Source organism: Heliangelus exortis, chromosome 1 (assembly GCF_036169615.1).
Source record: "Heliangelus exortis chromosome 1, bHelExo1.hap1, whole genome shotgun sequence".
NCBI classification, from domain to species: Eukaryota; Metazoa; Chordata; class Aves; order Apodiformes; family Trochilidae; genus Heliangelus; species Heliangelus exortis.
Genome location: NC_092422.1, coordinates 148,582,427 through 148,609,159, shown reverse-complemented (window position 1 = coordinate 148,609,159; position 26,733 = coordinate 148,582,427). Strand labels below are relative to the sequence as shown.

The 26,733-nt window shown below is 43.5% G+C and overlaps 2 protein-coding genes across 3 annotated transcripts in view; one reads left to right on the top strand and one right to left on the bottom strand.

The window, feature by feature from the left end:
- Positions 1-9,421: 9,421 nt before the first annotated feature.
- On the bottom strand, positions 9,422-13,278 carry HEBP1 (heme binding protein 1). Its single transcript, XM_071732891.1, has 4 exons — positions 13,101-13,278; positions 12,806-12,944; positions 10,898-11,078; positions 9,422-9,711 (listed from the first exon to the last, which is right to left on the bottom strand). The coding sequence occupies exons 1-4, from the start codon at positions 13,176-13,178 to the stop codon at positions 9,540-9,542; spliced, it is 570 nt and encodes a 189-aa protein (XP_071588992.1). The 5' UTR covers positions 13,179-13,278; the 3' UTR covers positions 9,422-9,539.
- Positions 13,279-13,902: 624 nt separating this feature from the next.
- FAM234B (family with sequence similarity 234 member B) overlaps positions 13,903-26,733 on the top strand; it is a 39,820-nt gene continuing 26,989 nt past the window's right edge. Inside the window, exon 1 of one of the 2 annotated variants that reach the window (XM_071732878.1) lies at positions 13,903-14,159. The gene's annotated coding sequence lies outside the window, so the exon portion shown is untranslated. The remainder of the gene's footprint in view (positions 14,160-26,733) is intronic. The other variant, XM_071732879.1, reaches the window with a different exon arrangement.

The window sequence follows — 26,733 nt, the reverse complement described above, 5'->3', positions numbered from 1 at the left end:
AGTAAAATGGTAAAAGGGATGTAATTTTCCCCAGAAAGTATTTATTAACTTTTGTGAAATCGTATGACAAAATGGAAAAACTTTTTTTTTAAAATGTACTATTCTAAGACCTTTTTTCAAAGAAAAATGTCATATTTCATTACAAGGACTTTCAAACTGCTGATTTCTAGGGAAAGCATTATCATTTAAATGCTGTTGCACCATTCTGGGAAGGCCATTTTAATCTCCTCTCTGTTGTTGAATCTCACTTTTAAACTGCTTTATCCCCCTCTGGTCAGGACAGGACAACTATGTCTTCTCATGGGCTATAGCCTGAGACTCCACAAACACAGCACAGAGTCATGATGTTGTATGGAAGTGGCATCCAGCTCTTCACCATGTGCTTCCCAGCAGGCCACAGATCATTCCTCAGGATGCTACTTCCCAACCAGGACTATTAGTTATGGCCATGGCAATCTGACCCAGAGTAAACTACCACTTTGTGTTAATGGATTTGTGTTAATGAATGAAACCACTTCTGTTTTCTAACAAAATCACTTTCCTCTCCTATAGGGCTTCACATTGAGTTCTGCTGCATTATCACTCCAAAGTTGCAGTATTTTTTCCCCAGATACATCCTTCCCTACCCCTAGCTCCTACCCTTCCCTAGGGCCTTGGGAAATATGGGATGTGACTGAGCACTTTTAGAGGTAAAGACTGCATCAGCCTGCAGCCAGGCTCCAGAGGATAGAGGGTAGACAGGAAAGCTTGGGGCAGGCCAGCAGTAAAACCTTCATATTTGTATCTGCTCCGCTTAAGCAGTCAGTAAGTAGGAAAAGAAAGATGCCCAGAAACCTCCAATGAGACCTCACCTTCCTCACCCTGGTGCAAATGATTTGTCCCAGCATCAGTATTGCAAGGACAAGTGAGATGAAAGGAAGCAGAATAACAAGAGAGGAAACCAAGGAGCATGCTCCCCAAATGCTCCTTTAAGAGCCAATTCAAGTTATGTCCCAGCTACTGACCCCAGTTCTGGATTGATCATTTCAGCAACTGAATTTCCATCACAGTTATAACTTCATTTGCAAAAGCTGGGACCCCAAGTGATTAAAAAGCACTGAATTTGGAAATGTCTCTCCTACAGAGTGTAGCTAAAGTTGTGGAATTAATTATTGTGGGGTGACAACTCTGGCCCAGGCTGCTTCTTTAGCTTACAGTCATCACATTTGGCATTATGGCAGTAATTTCAACTTTTTTTCCCTAAAGCTGTCTTAAAGAAAGAAAGGAAGGTCTCTTGACACCTGCATTTCTAAGGCAAAAGCCTTGTAGATGTCTAAGATGTTACCAGCAACCAAGATTTCTACTCAGAACAGAACTTGTGTGCTAAGTTCTGATTGTTTTGTCTGTTTGCTCAGCATCAATTTAAGGTAAAATTATACCCATAATTTAGAAATGCTATTTATAAAGCTGTGAATACATATTATGCATATTTTGTGACAAAACAAATCCATTTTTACCCCTATGAAATGACAAGTCCCAAACACTGAATAATTCCAAAAGGGCTATTTTTATGGCACTTGGTGTCACATTTGCTGCCAAGTAGCAGCTCTCTGTCTATAGCCATGGGAATATACATAATTTTTAGCTTGCCATAATTCTGGAGCTGGATTCATTCCAGAAGAGTTTGTCAAAACAGGGGGCTGTGCAATGGCTATTTCTGCTCTGGATTTGTGTATGATGGGATCAAACATTTTGGCTATTTCTGCTCTGGATTTGTGTATGATGGGATCAAACATTTTGGAAAACAACTGCTTTTATCTTTGCATCAGGAATGCTCAGGGAGCTCCCATTCATCCCCTTGCTGTGTCTCCCAGGACAGGGAGCTGCAGTCACCAGGAAAGTCTCTGGCTGGGTGGCAGCTCCCAGGACAGTTTCCTCATCTCCCTGATATGCCTGGTTGCATCTTGTTGCTTTCAGTAGTTATCTGCTGAAGCAGCAGCCTCCAGTGTTTTTTCAGGATTGTTATTTTCACATACTTCTTTCCAGGGAAAGGAAAAATATCCAGAGTGTTTTCAAATGCTACTGCCTTTCCATCAGGAGCAGGAGTAACTTGAAAGGTGGAACAAAAAAAAAAAATCCCTGCCAGTATCTGCCATTTTTGCTGCATTCTGTGCATTCTGGGTTTCCATTAAAAATAAATAAATTTTAAAAAGCCAAAAACTGAATCATATGCTGCAGAAAAAAACTTTTCTCTCTTGTTCAGAAATAGCACCATCACAATGTAACAGAGATTAATTCCTGCCTCCTGTTAACAAACTAGTTCTGCAGAAAGCTGTCTCCAGGCAAAAAATTCCCCTGGTTCAAGATCTGGGCTTCATTCCTGGATCCAGAGAAATCTCCATGCAACCATCAACAAGCTGATATCATCTATGCCTGTAGGATGCATTTGAGGAGTGAAGCAGGAAACAGGACACTGCCCACTCCAAATTTGAGCAGTCCCACCTTCATGCTGAGGGAGATGGAAGAGACAAGGCACGAAACTACACAGGAGTCAACAAGACACAGTCAGACCAACAAACACTCCTTGGAGGAACAAACCACCCCTGGGCAGACATCTACCTGAAATCATACCTGCTTTTTTCCAGCTGTATTGGCTGTTTCCCCATTCAGATTAAACAAGCACTACAAATCCTGCAGGACTGCTTTCTCAACTTTAAAATCAGCTGGTCAGTTTCCTAACTGGAGGATGGTTTAGGCCAGGTTTCCAAGACACACTATTTCATGAGATCAGTGTGTATGTTTTTCCTCACCCTTAGGCAGGGAGTGGTGCTCATGGCAGCCTCAGCTACTCTTACAGCTCAGGATTTCACCCCATCTGGGAAGCAGGGCTGAGGATGTCCTCAGAGAAAGATCATTGCCCTCCATGAAGTTGTATACTGGGTAAAGCAGATAGCAACACAACATGAGCAGAATCATGCTGGAGATTTCCAGGGAGATCGTTGTTCCCAGGCCCTGAGGTAGGGAGAAGACATGATCTGGCTCAAGGCAGGGCTGGAGAAGATGAGAGGCATCTCTGGTTCCTCTTCCCATGCAATTGCTGCAGTCGTCACAGCATAAACCCTATTAAAAGGGGCTTGGCAATCTCCCCTTCCAACATCTGCCAAGGCAAAAGGCCAGTACATGAGTTATGGGACACCCAAGGTGCTATGCCAAACCAACCCATCCTCACACCACCTTCCCCTGAGACAGCACAACCAGGCCATCAGCCTTCTCCTTCCTACACCTCCATAGCATCCTATCTCCTGCTCCAGCTTGGATTTCCCATACATGGGTATCAGTGTGCAGTTGGAAGCAAGGCATTGGAGAAAGAGCAGCATGGCTTGACATTAACTTAATTACCCCAAATAAACACCCCTGCAGCAACCACCCCCTTTGAAGTACCCTGACTAAATAATACTACAGCTGCTCATAAAAGATTTCAATAAGCCAGCTACATGTTGATTTGGAAAGATGTTCCTTTGCAAAGCTGAGTCATAAAGAGGACTGAGAAACTCCAAGATCAGTAATAAAACAGCTGCAAAGATCTGACAACAGGAAAGTGCACCCAAAATTGTCTTGCTGTACACTACCTTTTATTTCAGAGCTTGCTTTAGGAGAAAGGTTTCCTTTGTTTCCTTTGTTTGAGTGTGATGTATTTCAAATTTCAGGTCCTCTCTTTATTCACAGCAACATTCACTTCTGTTGATCTTGTAGTTCATCAGCCACGTGGGAAAGAGACTGAACTTTTTGCCTAATGGCAGAAGATACTTTGATTGCTTCCTCAGATTCCTATTAGGAAAGGCCTTAAATAAAGCATTAGGGATATAAAAAAAATATTGGATGAGTTTGGAAAGCTCTGGAAAAATACTAAAGGGAGAAGAGTTGCTATGGGGATGTTTCTCTGTTTTCTCTTAGGATAACAGAAATATGTGCTGAAGAAGATGCTTCCCCAACACACACCTCACTTAGACCCAAACCCAGTAAGCTTCCAAGGTCAGACATGAGTGGGAGTGCAGCTGCTCACATAGCACAGGTCTGGGTTCTGCAGTCTCACCACAAGGAGCCCCTCTGTGAGGTCACACTGTCACTGTCACACTGTACACCCAATGCCATCACGATGCAGGTCAGGCCACCAAAGCACATGGCTGAGGAACTGCTTTTCACAGTGGCCATCTCTCAGTGACCTCATGGTTCCAGAGTATTTCTGATGCTTCTTGATATCACAAAGCAAAGGAGTTTAGTAAGAAGCTCATAGATTATGATGTCCAGCTGCATCAGTTTGTGGATCCTGGATGGGGTTAAGGGCCATGGCTCTTTTAAGACCAAACAGGAGTCACTGGCTTGATCCTGTGCTTAATACATGGCAGTGCATTGATCTACACGCATGAGAACCCAGATCCTCAAAGACATTTATACAACTTAATCCCAATGGTATCTTTCAGGATGTGATTTCTGGGATCTTTCACTTCCACCTGTATTTTTGAAAACACTGCATCTAAAATTCAGGCTCCTCAATACAGTCTTCTTACCTGGACTGCCCAGAAGGTATTTCTGAGGCTGCCCCAGGACCTTGGGCTGCTGATCTGCCTAATCTCACTCTCAGTCTAAGAACAGTGTGGCTCCTTCCACTCCATTCACACAAATTTCTCCTCAAAGAAAGCAGTGGGTGGCCAAAAGTGAGGGGTGGAAGAGCAGCACGCACCTACCTCTCACCTTCCATGGACTCAGGATGTGGAATTGGACAGACAGCACCTTAGGAATCAAGTAGCATTTGCACTGACCCATCTTCTGTAGCAGGGCCCAAAGAAGACTAGAAAAAAAGGCATCCACCATGGCAGAAACCTGTCTTGTGCAACAGATTCTGCTGAGAGCAAAGTAGAGATTACAAATGAGCTGACAAGACCAGCCTGATGTTGGCATAGACACCAAGCAGAGGCAGAGTAGATACACTGGAAGTGTTTCATCCATTACTGTCATAGAAGTCACTTTTAGCACTGATCCTGATCCAATAAATCTTGCTGTTGCCAAGCAGTTTTATTGAGGCATTATACATCCAAAGCTACTTATGGTCCCTTTAAAAGAGATGCATTTCTTTTTTAGCTCAGTGTGGCTGATATGCTGTCACAGAAGAAAGAGAGTCGCTGCTCAGAGCGCTGGTGTAAAAGAGGTATTACTGTAATTACAGCAGGACAGACGATGTAAGAGGAGCCACCACCTTCTTCCTCTGTCCCTTTGGGCAGCCTTGCAAAGCTAAAAATTTGCTACCACAAGCACAATAGCTGCTTATGCACCTTTTGCCATGGTGATTGATGAAAATGGAGAAATAATGATGCTACTTCCCCATTCGCCATAAATCACCAATCCCCTCAAATGGACTAGAGTGTTATAACTCTGGCCAGATTTATACAGACAACTTAGCCAATTAGCTCTTTTATAAAGGCTGTCATCTTCTTAATGCAACGTTAGATATATTTAGGCATGTGTCTACAAAACAAAGTATTTCTTTCCAAAGCTAATAAAGCTCTCATTCTAGCAGACTTAAATCCTCGATCTGCCAATGCTCACCCTGTGGCTGTGTTCACATTAACAAGTTATTCAAAGATGTCAGAAGCCAACAAATAGATCAAAGCAGGGGATCTGGAGACACATTTAATTTACTTATATACATACATGTGTACTTGCACACTTATGCATACATATGCACATATTTATAAGCATAAAAAATGTACATACATACAAAATGTACGTATATCCAAATATATGTTTTGCCACCATTGAGAGCATCAGGAAAACTCTCACAGATTGTTACTAACAAGTGGAATAGCTTAGGAAGATGGTATATGCAGCACAGCTAAATCTGCATGGCATGCATATAATTGCCACTAGGATTATGCTTCTGAATTAATCTGTCTTTTAAAGTGGTCCTTCCTGTGGCCAGCCCTATTGCCATCACACCACTGCTTTGCATATCACTAGTTAGCAGCAAGGCCATTCTTCTCTGGAAGGCAGAGATCATTCTGAAGGCTATTACCCTGCTGAGCCCATCCAGACCAGCAGGCAATGCTGGCAGCTGTATAGATGCTCCACTTCACTGCAGAGCAAGGTGATGGGACAAGAGCCCCAGACAGAAATGCAGCCTTCCCTGCATACATCCACTTCATCCCAACACACCAGGGAGGCAGCTGCCAACAGCACCAAGAAGCCTAAGCAAGACATTACCTTCCAGCTGACCCTGCACTGTCTCCTTAAATCCACACACAACAGTTAATGTCATGATTCCTGTCAACTATTGGAAAAGAACCAAAATGTACCATTTCAGTTTTTGCTTAAGACGGAAAAGGGCACTGCCCAGGCACAGAAGAGAAGCAAGGAGGTCTCTAGGCAATCTGTTGCACTGTTATCCCTTGGAGAACTATTACTGGAGAGGGCAGAGAAAAAGTTGTTTTGTTGGCTTTCTTAATATCCATTCAGGAGTCAGTTGCATATAAGGGAGTGGCTGTGACCATGCTGGTCTCGGGTCAAAATACAGAGCACACCTCTGACTCCTTGCAGCAGCACAAAGAGGTTGCTGGAAACTCCCTAATGTCAACAGTGAATCTGGCTGCCCAATCAAACATGCACTTGCAGTGATGGAGGTGTATCAAAAGGCTGTATGATCCAACCACCCATGGAGCTGGAAAGCCTCAAAGCCTATACTCCACATTCAAGGAACAAAAGGATGCCACATAGATTAAGTTTTCCTTAAGACTAAAAAGCAACCGGACAAATGGATGGAATAAACTCTATCCAGGTCCACCAAGTGCAGTGCAAAAATCCCTGAGCCACACTGTATTAAAAGAAGGAAATATTTAGGAGGTAGCAGCCCACAGTTGCACTGAAATTGTAATCTGTCTCAGGTGTCCACTACTGCCCATCACTGGCAGCAGGGCACTGAGCTAGATGTACCTCAGTATGTCTAACATTTCCAGGTAGTAGGTCATACTGAAAATAAGTCATGAATATTTGCCTAAACACTGTCTACAAACCTGCACTCAAGAATACACAATTTTCCTCTTCCCTAGTTTCTACATAAACACAAATACATCAGTCAAAGTGACTAAAATCAGTGAAAAAGGAGATTATTCTATCTGCTCCCATCTCACATAGTCAGGTAACGCAGGGCCACACCAGGATACCTAAAATAGCTATTTACTGGAAACAGCAGTATGACCACTTATAGATGCTGCAACATGATTAGCACCCCAAAGAGAAAGTGGCAACCGAAAGTCTTTCAAATCAACAACTCCCTATGAGCCCATAATGATCAGTACTAAAATTGCAAATCAAAATATTATTATTACCATTATTTATTTAAAAACCTGCCTAGAAAAGGCAGACAGAACACAGAACATAAGATCTTTGCTTGTACAGAACAGGTAACTCAGTTTGCATAAGCTTTTGGTATCAGTTTATGCTGTTTATGAAACTGTACCCTGGCTACTGCATGCAAAAGGCCAGTATCAGAGCTGCACTGGCAGAGCCTGCAGATGTAATTACTCCCACTGTCAGGTCAGAAACTCTCACTCTCTGTTAAGAGAGAGTGTATGCATGTTATGAAAAAAAACCTATGTTTCCCAGATGTGCAGCTCTGCTCATACCAGGTTTAATATTGGTCTCCCAAACATCTGAGATTTCACAGGATATATTCTGAAAATTTTCAGGATTATTATCACTGCAGGACATTCACCACTGGTAGCCAGAAAGGACTGTATCCACAGTCTACACATCAGTTCCAAAATGAACCCGGGAATGCATAAACCAGGCAGAATTGTGCCTCTCCATTCCTCACCCACACAGGGAAAAAATAATCTGCAACATAAATTTTCATTCAAGGATGGTCTTAGAAGGGCCTTCATTCTTTAAAAACTCCTTCAAAAGCCCAACTCTTTTGTCTGCCTTGATTTCTCTTTTCATTCCTCCTTCCCTGCACTATCCTCACTAACTGCAGCCAATAGCTCTTGCCTTGATTTTTGAAAATTAAACTGTACTACTAATCCTAACTAGCTGCTTTTACACACAGATAACTGGAACCCTCTCATGAGGTCTACAGCAAAACTCTTGTATGGCGCTAAAGGAGGGAAAAGGAAAACACATCAGAACCTCACTCAGATTTTTTCCTATTACTGCTGAGATTTGCTCACAGAAAGCAGGCACACGTCAAACAGCTCAACTGGCAAGAACCTCAGATGCCATCTGATAAATCACCCTTTCAGCTCCACAGGGAAAATGGCTTTTGGAGAAGCCCTGAACCTTGAGGCACTTAAACACCAGAGGAGCACACCTCTTCTAGTAGAGGTAACAAATTATGCAGACACCTGCCGTAGCATGGTGTGTGAGTGTATTCCCACTGCAGGCATCCTGCTGCCTCCCTGGCAGGGCTGAAAGCTAAAATGTTGGTTTGATGCCTAAAACATTGCTGGTCTTCCTAAAATAAGACCTGGCCTTACCATCATATTTGAATTTTCTGAAAGGCCACTCATTATCTGATGTTAAAACTCGTTTTCAAGAACAAGTTTTCAAGACAAGTTTTCCTCCTCCTTTAAAGAAGAGAGCTACTCTCAGTAGCTCTTCAGAAAGTAAATACCATTTAAGAGGATTGGTTTTTTAAGGATTAGCACTCACAGAAGTACTGCTAGATGCTCACCATTAATCAAATTCATCTTCAGCCCATGAGTACCTGATTTTTTCCAGCCTATATTCTTCTAGTTCAGTAAGATTACCACACATATTTTGGCTTGGGCCCTTTTGTATGCTAGTTTTCATGAAACACTACAGGTAACAGAAATGTGACAAAGTTGTCCTAGAGTCTCCATGTTACATCGTCCAGCTGCTAGTTGAGATCAAGTCATAACACGCACCAAAATGTCCCATCTCAAACTGAAGGACAGATGAAAAGAGAAACTGGGACCTTCCTCTAAATCACATTTCCCATCAGTCACAGCCAACAGAAGCATTGGTCTCCTGCACACTATGTAAAAATGTTAAGTATGCTTATTTTCTCTGTGCTGTACTGGTAGTAATGCCCATGTCCCTTTAGACTGTATTTCAAATGGCACAGATAAAAGCAGCATTTTACAGCTGCAACAAATTCAGGAAGATAATGTTCCCCGCCTGCTTCAGGTGAGAATAACAGTCTGTAGCACTTGGACGTGACTCCTGTCAGACATCAGTCTTGCTAATTAAGTACTTTCAGCTGTCTCAGCATCGAACTCTGTGCAGATGAGTGAGATAAAAGCAATGCACCAAGAAATGATGAGAGACTGTGTGGTTGAGGACTTGGTCTGGAATGAAGGAGCGGGACTGTCAGGGAGCTCTGCAGTGCTCTTTTAAAATGGCTAGCGCAAAACAGACCAAGGCATAGGTGTGAAGAGAGGAAAGGATGGTCTTCCACCTCTGCCAAATTGTTACTTTATTTTGAAGAAGACAGGGACATAGTGTGGGGAGGTTATCAGTGCAAGCCAGCACCACTGGGAGCCAGATGCTCACGCCTTCACAAACCAGACCTCATTGCGTCGCCCATAAGGCTTCATAGGAGGGTCATAACCATTGCAAAAGTAGAAATCCTTGTGGTATGCAGCTTCGCTCCCCAGAACAGACTTCAGCTTGGCAGCATAGTTCACGTAATCCGCCTCTTTGGCATAGCCACCAAACTGCCTGCAAAGAAACCAAACATAGATAGGCACTAAGAAGTCCTAGCAGAGCACAGAAAGGAAGAAGGAAGAGAGGGAGAACAATATAGAGCCACAATATTCTCAGTGATGCAATTTGATCCAGGTCCTGCCAACATGCACTTGTGCAGGCACCGTTCTCTGTGAACCTTTCTGCTAAACTAAGCCTCAAGAGTTACGCAGCCAGGGTGCAGTTCAGCCATTGGCAGACTCCAAAGAGACCCCCCCAAACAGACACACATATATATCAGTCAGCAGAATGGCCCTGCCCATTGAATCAACACCATATCAGAGGAGCAGCTTCCTAGAGCATGAAGTTATCTCCAAGTCCTTACACCAATGCTGTCAACAACCATGTTCACAGTGGTGAACAACCATCTGCTGGAAGCCAGATCATGAAAGGAAGGCAGCCAAACTTCAGCAAAACCAATGAAAAAGGGGGGTAGGAACAGAGATGTCAGTAATTACAGCCCACAGTACTATTGAAAAGGGGTGGGCTGGAATTGGTCTGTTTTATGTTGAACTCCCACCAACAGGAATTGTTTCCACATCAGCCTTCACCTCACTGCCTGCCTCAGGGCCAAGGTTCAAGACAAAACAGACTGTTCTTGCAGAAGTGGCCCACACCCACAGCAAAGGACAAGCAACAGTGGTGGGCAGGGAGGAGCCAGGCAGTTCAAAGTCAGAGAAAATAGTTTAAGCAAGATTATGATGTAATACCCAAGGGATAAAAAACAGAGTAAAATGCTTATTGCTATCGTGATGCTATTTTGCCTCCAGTTTGCCAGTCTACAGTCAAAGATATTGCAATGTGATCTGAAGCAATGCAATGGCTGCTTATTTCCATGATGGACTCAGGCATGAGTCAATCTAAATGGGGCTTCTACTGACACCTGTAGTTTGATACAAACCCCTCCAAAGGACATTCTTACTGACTAAAAATCATCTTGATCTCAGAAAATGGGGAAACAGTAGTTTTAAGAGACTAGGAAAAACCCAATAATAAGAAATGCCATGAAAAACCTGTCTTCAGTATACAAAGGCTTCTCCAATTCTTTCCACTACATGCACCCACTATCCACCAAGTCTCCCCGTAAGACCAACACTGCTCTTTTTAAAGCATGCTAGAGACCTCAGCACTTGGGCCTGGAATCCTAAAATGCATTCCTTACGTGGAATATACAGTCATCCCCTGTCTCACTTCAATCTTAACACTTTCATCAGTAGGACAAGGAGGGTTGGCTTGAAACTGGCTTGGGATCCGCAGAGAAACTTTCACTTTTTGCTGCAAGGAGCCGTCTTCAGCAGGAAAAGCACTGATGGAGACAGGAGCAGTCATGCCCATTCCAACCCCTGAAAGAGACAGACAGAAATTGGTATAAAGAAGTCTAGGTTCTCGGGAAATCACAATGTTGACAGGAGATTCACAAAAGCTAATTTTAGTTTATGAAGGCTCCTCATCCTGAACTCCTTGCATAGGCATTGAAAGTGGGGTCCTGTGGGGCATGAACTTTTAACAAGGTAGTGACAGGGCAAGGGGTATCAGTTTCAAACTTGGAGAGGACAGGTTTAGATTAGATACTAGGAAGAAATGCTTTCCTGTGAGGGTGGTAGTACACTGAAACAGGTTGCCCAGGGAAGCTGTGGCTGTTCCCTTCCTTGAAGAATTCAAAGCCAGGTTGGATGGGGCTTTGAGCAACCTGGTCAAGTGGGAGGTTTCCCCACCTATGGCAGAGGGATAAGAACTAAATGATCTTTAAGGTCCCAAACCATTCTATGGAGAGCAGCCACATACAGTTTCTCCTTGAGTCAAACCTCTCTCTACTGGCAGCACAGGGACCCTAGGAGACAAGGGCTACAGATGATCTCTGAATGACTTTAAATTAATGGTCCTGTTCTGTGGCTCTCAACTATGCATCTCACTCTGTTTTTCTAACAAACCACTACTAACACAACAGGACCTGATGGTCTGGGTCAGTAGCACATTTAGATCTAACTCAGTATTTAAGCAGTTATCTGCGTTTAGTGGTTAGACAACAGGAACTTTCTCCTAAACCCTTCCAAATGATTCCAGGCATCTTACAAGTTCTAGTGCCCCAAAACTCCGAGCTGTTCTGGTTTTCAGTAGGACCACCCCCTTCTTTTCTGATTATGAGCTGCTGAGAGGAACCACATCCCACTTCTGTATATTTTTCTTCACTCATCTTCTTTCAGCAGTGGGGAAACTACAACCCTTGGGATCAGGCAACCATGGAACCAGCTGAGATCAAGCCATCTTTCTCTTTTATTTGTATTCTTTGATACAATACCTCTCTATGCCAAATTATAGAAGGTACCTCTTCTCCTACAGTAACAGTGATCATCACCTTTCCAAAACATGCTGCTCTAAATGCCATTTCCCTTTGCGTCCAGCTCCTGTTCCCAGATGGACTATATAGCTCCCTCCATTAGATGCCCGGAAAAGGTGTGAGAGAAAATGTATGCCTGAGAACTGCTCAGTGGCTTTCTCCTCCTGTTATGAACAATTATTGATGTGCATACTTTAGTAGGTTGAGAAGCAGAAGCAATCACCTGGAAGTACTATTATACACCTGAGGAACCACTAAAAAACAAGCCCATTGTTTATTACCCTTTCTGTGAATAAAAATAGCCAGAGTATATAATAAAAAAATATCAATGTCATAAAAGTTATTTCGCTGCTTACAAGAGCACATCACAGAACCAAAGTGCTCCAGTTACCCTGGATTTCATCAGCTACTTCTCACCCTGGAAGCTATGATAAGTACATATGTGCCTGTCCTCATGCTATGACAGCTGCATGGTAATCCATTCCTGCTTAAAAAAAACAATTTTTGACATTGTTAACCTGACACAGGGATGTGCGAGGAGTTAATTCATAGCATGACTAAGTTGGGCACACTTTGACCTGTGCGAACTTTATTTTTCCCAGCAAGGGGCCATTCCCATCACAAACCCTCAGCGACATCCCCACCATCCATGTGGTCTTCACCAAGCCTCTGCTAGCGTTGGTCAACCACAACCGATCTGCCAAGACCCAGAGGGTGGGGGGCGTCTCTCACCCTTATCGTTGGTTCCTCCTACATACTTGAGCAGCTTGAGCACCCCTTCCTTCGAGGCTTCGTCGAACGGCTTCCCCAGCACTTCCACCGCGGCGAACCACCCTCCCTCGCACGCCCGCTCCTCGTAGCTGACCTGCTCCTGGGGAAGGAGGTGTGGATAGACACGGACAAGCTGCCAGGTGTCCGGCCAGCCCGTCTGGGAGGAAAACACCTCCCGGAAGACTCCCGGTTCCTCTCGCAGAGGTGCAGAAACTCCGCGGGGGGACCAGAGCGCTGTCTTTCGGCCACCACCTACCTTCTCCCCCTTGCTCAGCACCTGGTAGGGCCATGTCTCCACTGTGCTCAGCAGGGTGTTCTTGATCATGCCCAGCATGGTGCCGTTTGGATCGCACTGTCCCCGCTCGGCTCGGGCTCAGCTCGTCCCTGCTCGGCCCGGCTCGGCTCGACTCGGCTCGGCTGGGGAGAGGTGGGAGGGCCCGGCGAGAGCCCCGCCGCCTGCATTGCCGTGCCCCGACCCCAGGGGGAGCCCAAGAGCCACTGCTGAGCAGCGGTGGCGGTGCCGGGGAGGGGGAGTCGGGCCCGGTGCGGCGGCCGCCGGTGCCGGTGGGATGTGGCGGGGAGAGGGGTCCGGCGGCGGCTGGGGGGGGAGGGGGAGGGAAGGGAAGGTGGTGTAGGAGGCTCAAACGTGTGGAAGTGTAACAAAGTGAAATGAACTGAAGCGCGGGAGTGTGGGACAGAGGAAATCTGAAGGAAATAAAAATCCAAGGGAGGGGAAGTGCGGACAGAAGTGTGTAACATGCAGCGCGGAGAGGCACGGCTCCCCTGAAGCTGTAGAACCAAAGCCTTTGTTTATTTTTTTAATAAATGGAACTAAGGGGGATCACAGTTGTCCTTTCAAACAGGGAATTTAAGGCGGTGTGCTGTGTCTCTGGGGATGTAAGCTTCAGGCAAGGGGTAGAGAAGCAGCTGATGGTATTTGTCTGCTGATCTCTGCACACATTCGCAGCCCAGCTGGTCAGCTCTCTTTAAAATTCCAGCCAGGTCCCTTCCCAGAAATACACGTACACGACAGGGGCCTTAAGTGGCCTTTTATAGCTGCATAGATTTATGTGCATGGAGGGCTTAGGTCCTTCATGATCACAAGTGGGTTCTAGTTCTGTAAGACAAGTTAAAGGGCAAGAGCCAGGTAAAGAAGGTTGCTTGTCCAGGGTTGTTTAATAAGAGAGTAGCTGAGGAAGGAATCAAACGGATATCCCTGGGGCAGCTATGGATCAGAACAGCCTCCCCAGTCAGATCGAGTCCGAGTCACCTTGAGGTGCCTGCTCAGCTGGACTTCTGCCTCCTCTGATAGAAGGTGAGTGGCATGGAAGAAGGCTGAGGCATAATTTTCCTACCACAGAATCAGCCAGGTTGGAAAGAACCTCTGAGGTCATCAAATCCAACCCTTAATCCACTACCACTGTGGTTACCAGACCATGGCACTGAATGCCACATCCAGTCTCTTTTTAAATATCTCCAGGGATGGAGAATCCACCGCCTCCCTGGGCAGCCCATTCCAGTGCCTGATCACCCTCTCTGTAAAGGATTTCTTCCTAATATCTAATCTAAACCTCCTCTGGCAGAGCTTAAGTCCATGCCCGCTTGTCTTACTGGTAGCTGCCTGGGAGAAGAGACCGACCCCACCCTGGCTACACCCTCCATCACAGAGAGTGATGAGGTCTCCCCTGAGCCTTCCCTTCTCCAGACTAAACAACCCCAGCTCCCTCAGCCCTTCCTCACAGGACTTGTGCTGGATCCCCTCACAGCCTCCTTGCTCTTCTCTGGACCTGCTCCAGTACCTCAATCTCCTTCCTGAACTGAGGGGCCCAGAACTGGACACAGTACTCAAGCACTGTGGCCTCACCAGTGCTGAGTACAGCGGAAACTATATAAATTTAAATTATTAAAATTATATAAATATAAAATAATGATATAAATATTATTAAAAATCTATATATATAATAAGTATAAAATAAATAATATAAAATAATTAATAATTAAATTATACAAACTTAAAGAGCAAAAAAGAAAATTATAGAAGAAATGTGACATCAAAGCATTTCCATCTAGAGAGGGTGATGCAAACACAAACTATATAAAGCAGCTTGACATGGTCATCTGATCAATCAGGCCATGTTCAGGTCAGAGAGCACGGCTGGAGCCTGACAAGGACTTCCACAGTGAGTGAAAGGGGCTGATAGCAGTGGTGACAAGGCCACAAATCTAGTAATTTATTAACCATTTATGTCAGATGTTTTATTCACCATTATGCAAGAAATAGCAATATTGTAAGATATGTTGTGTGCTGTAGCTTATTTGTTCTCTTGTAAAACAAATGGTGAGCTACAGAGTTTTGCCAGAAGTACCAAATTGCACATACCAGTAAAGCAATACATGGACTGGGTCAGGCCACAGGTCCATCTTGCCTAATCCTCTCCTCTCTGGCAGAAGGTGGTGGTAGACATCTAGGTAAAAAGTAGAAGTATGCAGTGAACTCATCTGTCCTTCCACTCCAGCCATCTGTGACTGAGGGGCTTCCTTGAGCCAGAAGCCCCATCTTTCTGTTTCACGTTGGATTTTATGCAACTTCAGGTTGCCTGATAAAATTCTAATGTATAAAATATGAACATGAAAGCTGACATTTATGATGTATTCTTCCTCTAGCCTAGGCCAAAGTGTCCAGCAGTCACTACAGCCCCAAGCAAAGTGTGTAAAACATCACCTGGAGCAAACAGGTGATGCATGCACCTGCTGATACAGCACAGCCTAGAAGCTCTGAAGAGAATAACAAGGGGGAGATTGGTGGGGCCTTTCTCTCCTGTTATTCCTTGTAGTTTAGGTAAATATATTATGGGATCAAAATACTTTACATTTCCTGAGAAATTACAATGGTGACTTAGACTATGTATTTATCAGCCTTTTCACAGGCTTGATTTTTCCCTTGTCTATTTAAGCTGTGTTTCATATTCCCAAGAAAAAGCCAAAGAAAGGTCTCCCAAGTTAAGAGTTTTGTTATTTTCTAAAAATCTGGTCCCAAAGAATTTACATCCAGGAAATATTCATCACATTGTCTCAAACATTCCTCACACCTCCTCTACTCCACTCCTAGGTCCCAGCCAAAATTATGACTGTTAGTTCTGGTTCATCTGCGAAGATTTCACTGAAACTAGTTTCTTCCCTTTCCTTATGGAGGTTATTGTAGGGTCACTGAACTTTCCTTTAGCTCAGGCCCTGGGAATCCTTAAATAGCTGGTCAGCATCCTCACTGTTTATTACTGGAGAGTGTTTGCAAAACAACCATCATGCCAGCCTCCCCCACGACTATTCAGACTTAGTCCATTCTTTATTTTAGTTCTCATGAACTGCTTCATTGAAACCTTTAAAAAAAAAGTTTATCTTCCTCTCTGACTCTCCTGCCTATGCTTCAACAGATTTCGGGTTATGCAGTTGGCTGCAACACCAGATGAGAATCTGAGTATTTGGTTTACCTTCAGAGACCTTAAGGGAAAGGCCACTCTAGCCTCTGTTCAGTGCATAATTTGATCATTGCACTGTTTTTTACCACCAGATTTATTGTCAGGAAGCCACAGAAAAAAAGCTGAAAGCAGGGTATTCAGAGCACTTCCTGAGACACTGAAGTCCTTGTGGTGCATAGTTATTTTTCTACAAATCTTCATTGTGCTGCAGGATGTTGGGAAATGACTGGAGGTTTGTGTTTGCATGTGGAGCAGATACTCTGCAATCTAGACACCAATTGAATTATTATCTGTGAATTTGAGGACTGAATTGTCTCTTAAGCTTCTTTGGAAAATCCTTCTGGACACCTGTCTGACCCATTAGAGATCTAAATAATTTTGAAAAACATTCAATGATCTTGGCAAAAGTCAGTGTGATGTCTTTCAGAGTGATGGAAATTCTTCCAGGTATTTTTAAAAAAGAATTTTGCAGAAGATAGGTGTTCAAATTTAGTCCCAAGTATCTGACACATCTTCAGTCTTGAAACATAATGCACAGACCAGGTTGATCCAACTCTGTCCACCCTCTGAACATGTGATCAGGGCATTCTTTGCACTGATGGAGAATAGGTTAAAGCTGTATTTTAAAACATAGCTTCTTCTCACCTTCCTTGCCCAGCTGAAAGGCCCAAGCAGTAATCTATCTTTCTGCATTCATCAGACATTCAGCACTTTACAAGATCAGATTCCCTAGCTATTTCAGATGGAGTGTTGTAAAAATAGGACAGAGAAACAAATTCACCTGATCTTTATAGAAAGAGCTTCTTTTGGTAAGCAGAAAGAATGACTGTAGAGCCTGAAGTATTCACAGTCAAGTAGACTGAGCTTGTCAACTCATTTTGCATGGGACACAAAGCAGGTACCACTGAAGACCAGGGTCAGATTTCCCTTACTGGCCTAGGTTTGAAGGGCAGCAGCAAAATGCAGGCTTTCTGGTCTCCTTATTAAAGCTGACTTGTATGTGCTTTGCTCCATCATCTTTAGCAGCATCCCATTAAAAAAGGCTTAAGCAGAAAAGGAAACAAACAAAAAAAAAGTCCTTTTTTTCTGGTAGAGAATTAACTCTTCCGAGGTCTCCTGCGAGCATACAGCCTTCTCCTATGTATTGGAAGACCACGCAGCTGGGTATTTCCACGCCTCTGGCTCTGCAGAGCATTCAGTCGGATGGGAAGGACAGTTTTGTTGAGGACATTGAGGCGTTCACTCAGTTCTTCAAGCCTTTTCCTTATTGAATAGACTTCCCTCACAAGATTGTCCACAGCTGCAGAGACAGGATGGAGGCTACAGAGAGAGTAAAACAAGAGAATAACTCAGAGTGGGGAGTGTTCCTGAGCATGCAGCGTAATTTATTTACGATGGCTTTGTGGTTTTTTGTGAGGACATTGCAAGAAGCCATTAGATGATGCTTCCAAAGCCACCCGGACCATTAGGTGGTGAGAATTCATCTGAGATTCCCTTGAACCGTGAGGTTCAGCATCAGTATGGGTGACACACTCTTTCCATTACCACCAAAGCACAGCTGGCTCACTGTAGAATGGCAGCTTGTTTGTGAGCTCTCAGAAGCACTTTACAGCACTCCTGCTTTGAGAAGGGAGAGGAAAATCATGTGGCTGGAATCATCAGGAGTAGAGAGGAGCAATGCATGGGATTACCGATGGGGACTTCCCAGTGAAGGTCTGTCTGCTGCATGCCATGATGTAGCTATGATTGCACAGCCCCCTGGTTGCTCCAGGATGTAACTCTGCCTGAGCTGAGGGAGAGGAAGAGCCAGGTTTTACATCAGGATTTGCAAGGTGAGGGCTGTACTGTTGCACCAACACTTTTGATGATAACCCTGACCCTTCCTTTAGGGTGGAGGGTGCTTCCTCTTAGTCTCCTTTAGGGTGTTAATGAAGTTCTGATAATAATTTTAATCTTAACTGATAATAAGTAGTATGAATTAGCTTCACTGTTAACCAGAAGCAGACATGGAGTCTGGACCAAGGATTCTTATGTATTACTGTCAGTCCTCAGCATTTATAATAGACCAGACTATGTCCTTAATAATAAAGCTCTTAATTCAAAGCCCTATACAGGAAATATAGATGAATATTTTCATTACACCTTTGTGGACTAAACTTTGAGTTTTTCAGATATATAGCTGCTTGCAATTCTGATATATATCTGATACATATTGGCCCTGGTAATCATACTGCAATGAACTATGGCAATGGCAGTGTGAAAGTTGGGATGAATTCTGCACTAATAACTACAGCCACCATGCAGTCAGCGAGAAATCCACATGATGGCAAAGTCCAGCATATAATCTACCAACTATATCCCTTAGAATCCCTAATTTGTACAGATACTCTGTGACCTTCTGACTAGTGCTGTTTTATTCTCCTAACCTTTTTTTTTCAACTAATTCAGTGTAGAACAGTTGAGGACAGATTGTTTGTTCTGGTTTGGTTTGTCATTTTTTGGGTTTGCTGTTTGTTTGTTTTTTGTGGGGTTTTTTTTCATTTTTCCTAAAGAGAAAGCTGAGTTATGGAAGAGCACCACTTGCTTTAGGAATAACTCTCACCTAAGTGATAACAGGTTTCTAGTAGTTTCTAGTGTATTCACTGTTTCTCTCTCTTTCATTGCCTATTCCACTCTACTATTGGAAATATGAGATCAAGGTAAGTTTTGTGAGTGTGCTCAATCATTAGTATTTCCTTCAGTGAAAAGGCAGAAATATGAGAACATGGACTAGTGAATAGCTTTCTCAGACCTGAGTGTTAAAGGGGTTGAAATAAAAAGCATCACAGGCCACTTCAGTTTCTTCTGCCTGCCCTGTGGTCATGTGTGGATTTGTGGCACGATTAATTTTTCCAGCCCATTCTCACAGGAATGAGATGCTGATGAGAACAGCATACATTTTCTTTAGGACAATTTTTGTAATGTAGTCATGGCAATTTGGAACATTTCACAATAAATAGTCAGCAGAATATTCAGTTTACTAGGGTAATCAGAACTGCTAGCATAACAGACACTAAGACAGTGAGATTAAACTCCCCACATCTGAGAAACCTGAAAGGTAAAGAAAACCTGAGTCCCCCTCATGGCAGGACACCCAGGAGCAAACTGAATCCCAAATCCAGCTGAAGGGAATTACCTGGAGAACTCAGGCAGTAAAGCATTCGGGTTGTTCAGCAGGGTGTGCTTCATTTGCCAGAAGATGCTGTTTCCCCATTTCTCAAGTGTTTGAGTAACACTGCTAATGCCTTCTATGTTGACCTTGTCGGCTAGGTTAACAGGACATCCATGGAGGAGAGGAAAATAAATGTGACAGAATAAGAAAACACAAATCAGTGGTCTGAATTTTATTCCATTCCCAGTCACTTGAACTTGCAGTGAAATACCAAATATTAAACATATGGAGGATCTAAATGAAAAAGGAGGTAACCCTCCCTCACAGCATAGTTCTGTGCTTCCAGGTGCCCGAGTTTTCTGCTGTCATTAGATACCCCAGCCAAGTATTTTTCTACAGCCACTTTTCTCCACAGAAATTGAAGCAGTGACACAGGAATCAAGAAAAAGCAGTGAGTCTCACTCTAAGGACAAAACATGTGAATCTTCAGCTCTGAGTTACTGAATGCCTCCCAGGCTGACCCACCATCTCCTACCTCCTTCTCTATAGTTCCATTTCTGATGCTGGCCCAGAATGTCCTCCTGGGATTTTCTGCAGGGAAAAAGGATGAGGAAGACGAAAAGAGGAAGAGTCACCATGATGGCTGTTTATGGGATCTTGACTTTCCCCTGCTCTGTGGAGACAAAAAAAAGTCTTGCCAATTGCTTTATTTCTCTCTTTCTTCTCTTTCTCCACCTCCCACCTGTCACCTCAATATCAATTTTCTCTCTGTTGATGTATTTATTTAGAAGGTTGTTCAAGTTGCTCAGCCTAGTTTTTACAGAAGCACTGGGAACTGTTCTTTCTCACAAGTACAAATCTCCATACTTTTTTCAAGCCTTTGAGTTGCAGTGAGATGCTTCATCATCTGTCAGTAATGTAGTTTTGCTTCTTATGTGGTCATGATGAGATAGCACCTTTTAGCTATAAATGTTCTTAATGTCAGGAGGAGGTACTATGAGGTACAGAAATAGCTGCATCCTCACTTTGAAATTAGGGAAGGCAAGGTTCAAACCAGTGAAGCCATTCATTGAGGATTTAATAGAGGTCAGAATAACATCTCTAAATGTAAGAGAACAGATCAGTCTTTCTAAAGCTTACTCATGCTAATTTGTTATTCTGTCTTAATTAAATAATTCCTCAGCACTGAATCTGGTATTTTCATATTTTTTAAATGTTGTGGACAGCTGTCCTGGTGGAAACTGGCTAGAAATACCAGCGGTGCACAGTTCATGGGTTTTAGTGATGATTTCACTCATCTTCAGTCACAATGATGGAGGGGCTTATATGAGGAGCAGGCACATTCAGAAAGTCCAAATTATTCCCCTGTTCAGGCACACGCATCAGAAGTCTAAAACCTCAATGCAGAAAATGAGGGCATTAAACTGATTTTTTATATGATGCAACCCTCATCTCCTAACCATCTGGGAAGTATTCAGACACCTCAAAACCTACTAGGAGCTTCAGCAGATAAAGCAGTATATAAATAAATCCTTTTATTTTGTGCCTTTCTGACATTCAATCACCAGTGTATTTTAATTGCATTTATTTTTCCATACATTTAAAATAGCAGTATGAATATAGCCATGCTGATGAAAAGAGTCATGCTACTTTAAAAATATTGCTTCCCACCTGTCAGGATGTATTTTGTACTGAGTATTCTTTTCCTAATTGCAGTATTCATTTAAAGGAAAAAAAATTAATTACCTTCTTCCTATCTCGCACACACATGCACCTCTTCTTCCTCCTATCTCAGAGCTGCCAAAACAAAGATCTCTAAGAAGGTTTGATGATATCACCAAGGCATGTAATGAAAAGGTCTTCACAGACCATCTTGAGACTATTTGCATTGGCACCACAGCACCTCTGCCATTCTGCAATTCCAGATAAATGCTCCAGCCTTTAGACCTTATTTTTTCCTCTTTGTTTTGATGACTACACACTTCACATGACTTTGTAATCCTCCCTGAAGGGAAAGGACTTACCAGCCACCAGAGTTGCAGATGATTTGAAAATGCTGCCAACATCAAGGAAGCAGTGTGGCTTCCCAGCTCATTGTAAAACATCCTGAAGAGATTGTCCATTCCTTAACCTTTCCACCTCCCACCTGTTTCAGTACCCCAGGGCTAGGATACTTTGATCTTTCTGTATTCATTAAAAGAAAGATGGTGATAAATTCCACCTATATCTGATACTGAAAATCAACCCTACTTGATCTCAAACTTTTTAAAACATCACAATTCCAAATGTATCATACGACACACACGATGAATTTGTAGATCCCTTCATGGACCATTTTCCTTTCAACTTTGCTCCCTGCATTCCTGAGGGCCTATTGTAATTTGTTATCATAGTAAACATCAGGTTATAATTATCCTTGAAATAGATTCCTGTATCTCAGGCACTTGCACAGAAACTGAGCAATCTCCCCTCCCTTTGATGGAATTGTAGAAGGCAAATGGATACTCACTGCTAAGGTTTCTAGCAGAAAAAGTCTGCAGGGTAATAGGAAAAAGATCCTAAGACCATTGCAAATATGTCTTCTGCTCTGTTGCAGTTTTGCACTGGAAAAATACATATTGTAGTGAATATACTACATACATAGTAGCTTTGTTATTGTTACTATTAATTACAATAATATGGCAAGCTCTCTGTCAGGAAATTACATCATGCTCTGCCCTTGGAGCAGGGTAGGTTCAGCAATCCACCAGACAGTCCCTGCATCTGCAAGCAATGAAGACAGACACACTCATCTCGTTGTTACACAATATTTTTTTCTTCTTTTAACCTTTCAGTTCCTCACAATAAAAGAGTTCTGTTAGCTCAGTACCCTGAGCCTGGGCCTATTGGGATCAGCAGTTGTGCCATCCAAACCTGACTCCCTACCCAAAGTAAAGGAGCACTGCCGGGATTTGAACTCCCATCCCTGTCCCTCTCCAGTTCACCCTTTCTGTTTCCTGATGCTCCAGTATACTCCATTTCATGCAGAGTGGAATGACAACAGAGCACTGAAATTTCACTGGTAATGGCCCCAGATTTTCAGCCCAGAAAGCCAACCATAACCTGGGCTGCATCAAAAGAAAGTGGCCAGTGGGTCAAGGGGGGTGATTCTCCCACTCTACTCCACTCCTGTAGGACTCCACCTGGAGTACTGTGTCCAGTTCTGGGATCCCCAACATAAGAAGGACATAGAGGTGTTGGAACAAGTACAGAGGGGGGCACAATGGTGATCAGAGGGCTGGAGCACCTCTCCTATGAAGACAGTCTGAAAGAGCTGGGGTTGTTCAACTTGGAGAAGAGAAAGCTCTGAGGAGACCTTATGGTGGCCTTCTAGTACCTGAAGGAGCCTGATGGAAAGCTGGGGAAGGGCTTTTTGCAAGGGTGTATAGTGACAGGACAATACATAGCTGTTGCAAACTGGAAGAAGGCAGATGCAGGCTAGGCATTAGGAAGAGATTCTTCACTATGAGGGTGCTGTGACACTGTAACAGGTTGCCCAGAGAAGCTGTGCGGCCTCTCCGTGGAAGTGTTCAAGGCCAGGCTGGACGGAGCTTTGAGCAACCTGGTCTAGTGAGCGGTGTCCCTGCCCATGCAGGAGGGTTGGAATTAGATGATCTTCAAGATCTCTTCCAGCCCAAACTATTAATTGATCCTATGATTCTATGATTTGGAAACACTGAGGGTAAACTCAAGGACTTGAGTTCACTACTGCCTGTGAGTTCTGCTGCCTGCTGGAGTACGGGGGAATTGCCTAGGTTATCCTCTGCTGATGCCAAACACAGCTGGAGTAGGTGATCTTTAGGGTCCCTTCCAACCTAAGCCTTTTTACGATTCTATGATTTCAGAGAGCCCTCTCTCCCCTGAAGCCTGAGTAGAACACACCGTTCCTATTGCAGACTTGTGAGACGTTACATGACATTTCAGAGCTTGCCTGCCTTTCTGTATCAAGAGAGCTCAATACATACCCTCTCCTGATGCCATGCAGGAGAATCCCAGTGTTTTAGCTTAAGCCCATATTTGCTTTTAGAGGAGGATTTTATTCATTAGAGTTAGCAATCACTGTAGTAAAATGAAGGATATTTTCCTGCAATATTGGACTGAAAGTGAATTAGCTTTGTGGTTTTCATTTGAGACCCATTCTTCTCTCATGATTTTTCCAAGTTCCTTCAAGCTACTTGCAAACTAAAGCTGAAGAGTGATATTCGGTTTTGGTTTATTTGCAGAGAAATGTATTTTTAAATGATTCAGGAAGTTTGATCTCAGGTAAATCATAAATACATAAAATGTAGCTCTCACTCCAGTGGAAATGGATATTTAAACATCAAAGTAAGTTTAAGATTCTCAATTTTGTGAAGTATCTCAATAGATAATGAAGGTATTTTTGAGGACTTAGAAATTCTCTATCTTTTTTTCCACATTCAATATTTTAGGAATATTTTAAGGTTACATTACTTACACACACTCAGCTAAAATGTTCTGATTTAAATATAAGGTCAAAGAAGGTTTAAGTCAAAAAAGCCAAAAAGCTTCACATTAAAAAAACCACACAGTAGCTGCACACAATTTTTTATTTAATGCCAGTTCTGCCTGAGCTCACCGTCTAGGATCCTGAAAAGTCTCTGAGCCTTTAAAGGAAAATGCTGCCAAGACCATGAGTCCAGAACAATCAAAGAATTTGCAAGCTCTATTTGTGAAGCAGTTGGCATTTGTTAGCTCTTCAAGCGAAAAATAAAACCCAGGGTAATATAAACATTAGCATATGCTTGTAGTATTATGTAATGGTGGAAAGGACAAGAAAAATGCCAAAAGCAATTTTAAAAATTGGATCCTACACTATTAACCCAGTCACACTGGTACAGCTAGAATATCACTTCCAAAAGTCCTTGTTAAGAATGTACTGTAGTGTATTACTCTTTGGTTTATATGTGTGTGAGTATAATGCTACACATTATATATATATAAAGGTAGACACACACAAAGAGCTTTGGGTTACGTAGGAATAATAATATCTTGACTTTTTCAAGCTTGGCAACATATTTGAGTTAAATAGGGCTTTTTCATATAATCCAGAGTTGTACTGCTCCTTTTCTACCTGAATGTTGTAAGAAGAGAACCTGAACCTCTCAAATAGCCTAACCATCCTGCTAAGCAAAGGGATATGATTGACAGCCCCAATGACAAGCAGCTAATGTGATGCTGTTGTCAGCAAGCAGGCACATTGATGCTTAAGAAGTAAAGAAAAGAAAAAAAAAAACCAAGCCATTCAGGTGTAATGCACACATCTACTGCAGATCATAACATTAGTAAAGTACTGTTGGCTTTGAGAAGGTAATACATGCCTTCTGCTTCTTCTCCAGGTGTACCTCCTTTTTCAGGATGTTGTATCTCCCCCTCTCTCTTTCAGAGCTTGGTGCTCTCTCTTGAGAAGTTTCCACTCTCTCCCTGAATAGGCACCCACAGACCTTGCACTCTCCACTTCTGCCTGTCTGTCTGTCTGTCTCTAAGGATTTTCTCACTCTTCCTTTCTACCTTTTTCCACTCTGCGCACACTCCTGTTTTATGGAAATGTAGTTAGCAGTCCTCTGACCTCTAAGTCCATGCCAGTCTGCACATGTTCCCTCCTCTCCTGGCTGTTCCCATAGGTGCCTTTAGAGTCCCTCAACCCAACAAGCTTTTTCCAAGGTACATGGATGTCTCTTCTAGAGGAAGAAACAAAACATTCCAGGAAAAGAAGGCAGAGAATTGCATACAAGCATTACCTGTGCTCTTGAGGTTAGTCCTTCTGTGATGAGGCTTCCAAATCTCTGCCTCTTCTCACCACCCCCTCTGCATTTCAGCTTGAAATGGGTGACGTGTCCCTCTTCATTTCCCTGCTCTCTGGATTTCCACAGTCCTTCCGTGGAGCCTCCTCCAGCTCTACCTCTCCTACCCCTCCCTCCCACTCCTGTAAGCTAGCCATCTCCCACACACATGGGAACCTTATGGGAAGGCAAGCCTGGGTAGTGAAGCACCTCTTGAAAGCAGCTCCATCTGCGAGGACACCCATGGATCTTTGCCCCAGGTTCTTTTGGGCAGCTCTCAAATGCTGGCTCTCCGGCACAGCTGTATGACTTCTCTTACTAGTCACAGTTTCCACTATGCAGCCCTTCACTCTGGCTGCTTGAAACCGTCAGCCATCCAGCCATGAGTTAGTTCACCACGTTGTTCCTGCCTTTAACAAACATGCCAATTAAGTCCCTACTGATTAGTTAATTCCTGATATGCTCTGCCAAGGCTATTTATGGTGGAATAAACAAGGAGGGATGAATCGGCTGCTATTTTTTTTTTCCCCTTCCGACCCCCCCCCCCAATCAGGTCTCTATCTGCCAAATCAAATAGGCTCAAGTCTGGTCAGTACTCATTAAAGAGATTTCCAAAGGAACACAGGGTGTTAAAGGAATGTTTTTCATGAAGCAGGGCGTGGATTCCCAACTCTGGTCCCATGTCTGTTTCAAATTGACACTACTGGTATTTGAGAGGATGTCCACCCACCACAGCCTGAAACTGCACAGTTGCTGCACATCCAGGCTCAGACTTGACCCGTAGCACTGCTTGTGAGTGCCCTGGCCAAATCTGCATTCTTCCTAATATTACTTCTCCAATATCAGCTGGCAACAACACCCTCTCTCTTCCTGACCAGTCTATTCTTATTTATCTCCGTTTTCCACAGCCAAAACGTCTGCACTTAGCAGTGAAAAAGATGCTTTTCTCACAGGGCGAAGTACTGTTCAGCCACTCAGAATAAAAGCAAGCTCTCAGAAATAAGAAGCCAAAGGATATGTGCAAGTGTTACAGACAGAGTATTTGCAAGCACAGTATTGTGATTGCAACAGAGTGGAGCCGACCAGGAGGAAAGCTGAGTGGAATCCTTAGCACAGTCCATAAGCATCAGCCAGCACTATCTTTTAGTCAGCTATTTAAACCCACTCAAGAGGGAAGACCACCTGAGACCACAGTGTGGGGCATCTGCTTCTCTGACACCAGAATCATGTGGTTTTGGCTGCTCCTGATCCCCCAGTCCTGCTGGCTCTGTGGCAGGGAAATTTCTGAGAAGACTGCCCTCTTTATGGAGCCTTGCCATTGAAACAGCAGGACACTCATTTGCAAAGTTATAAAACACCAGCTTTCAAAAGCAGTCCTCAAAGTACAGGCTTAACACAGACCAGCCTCCGGAGGAACTGGAA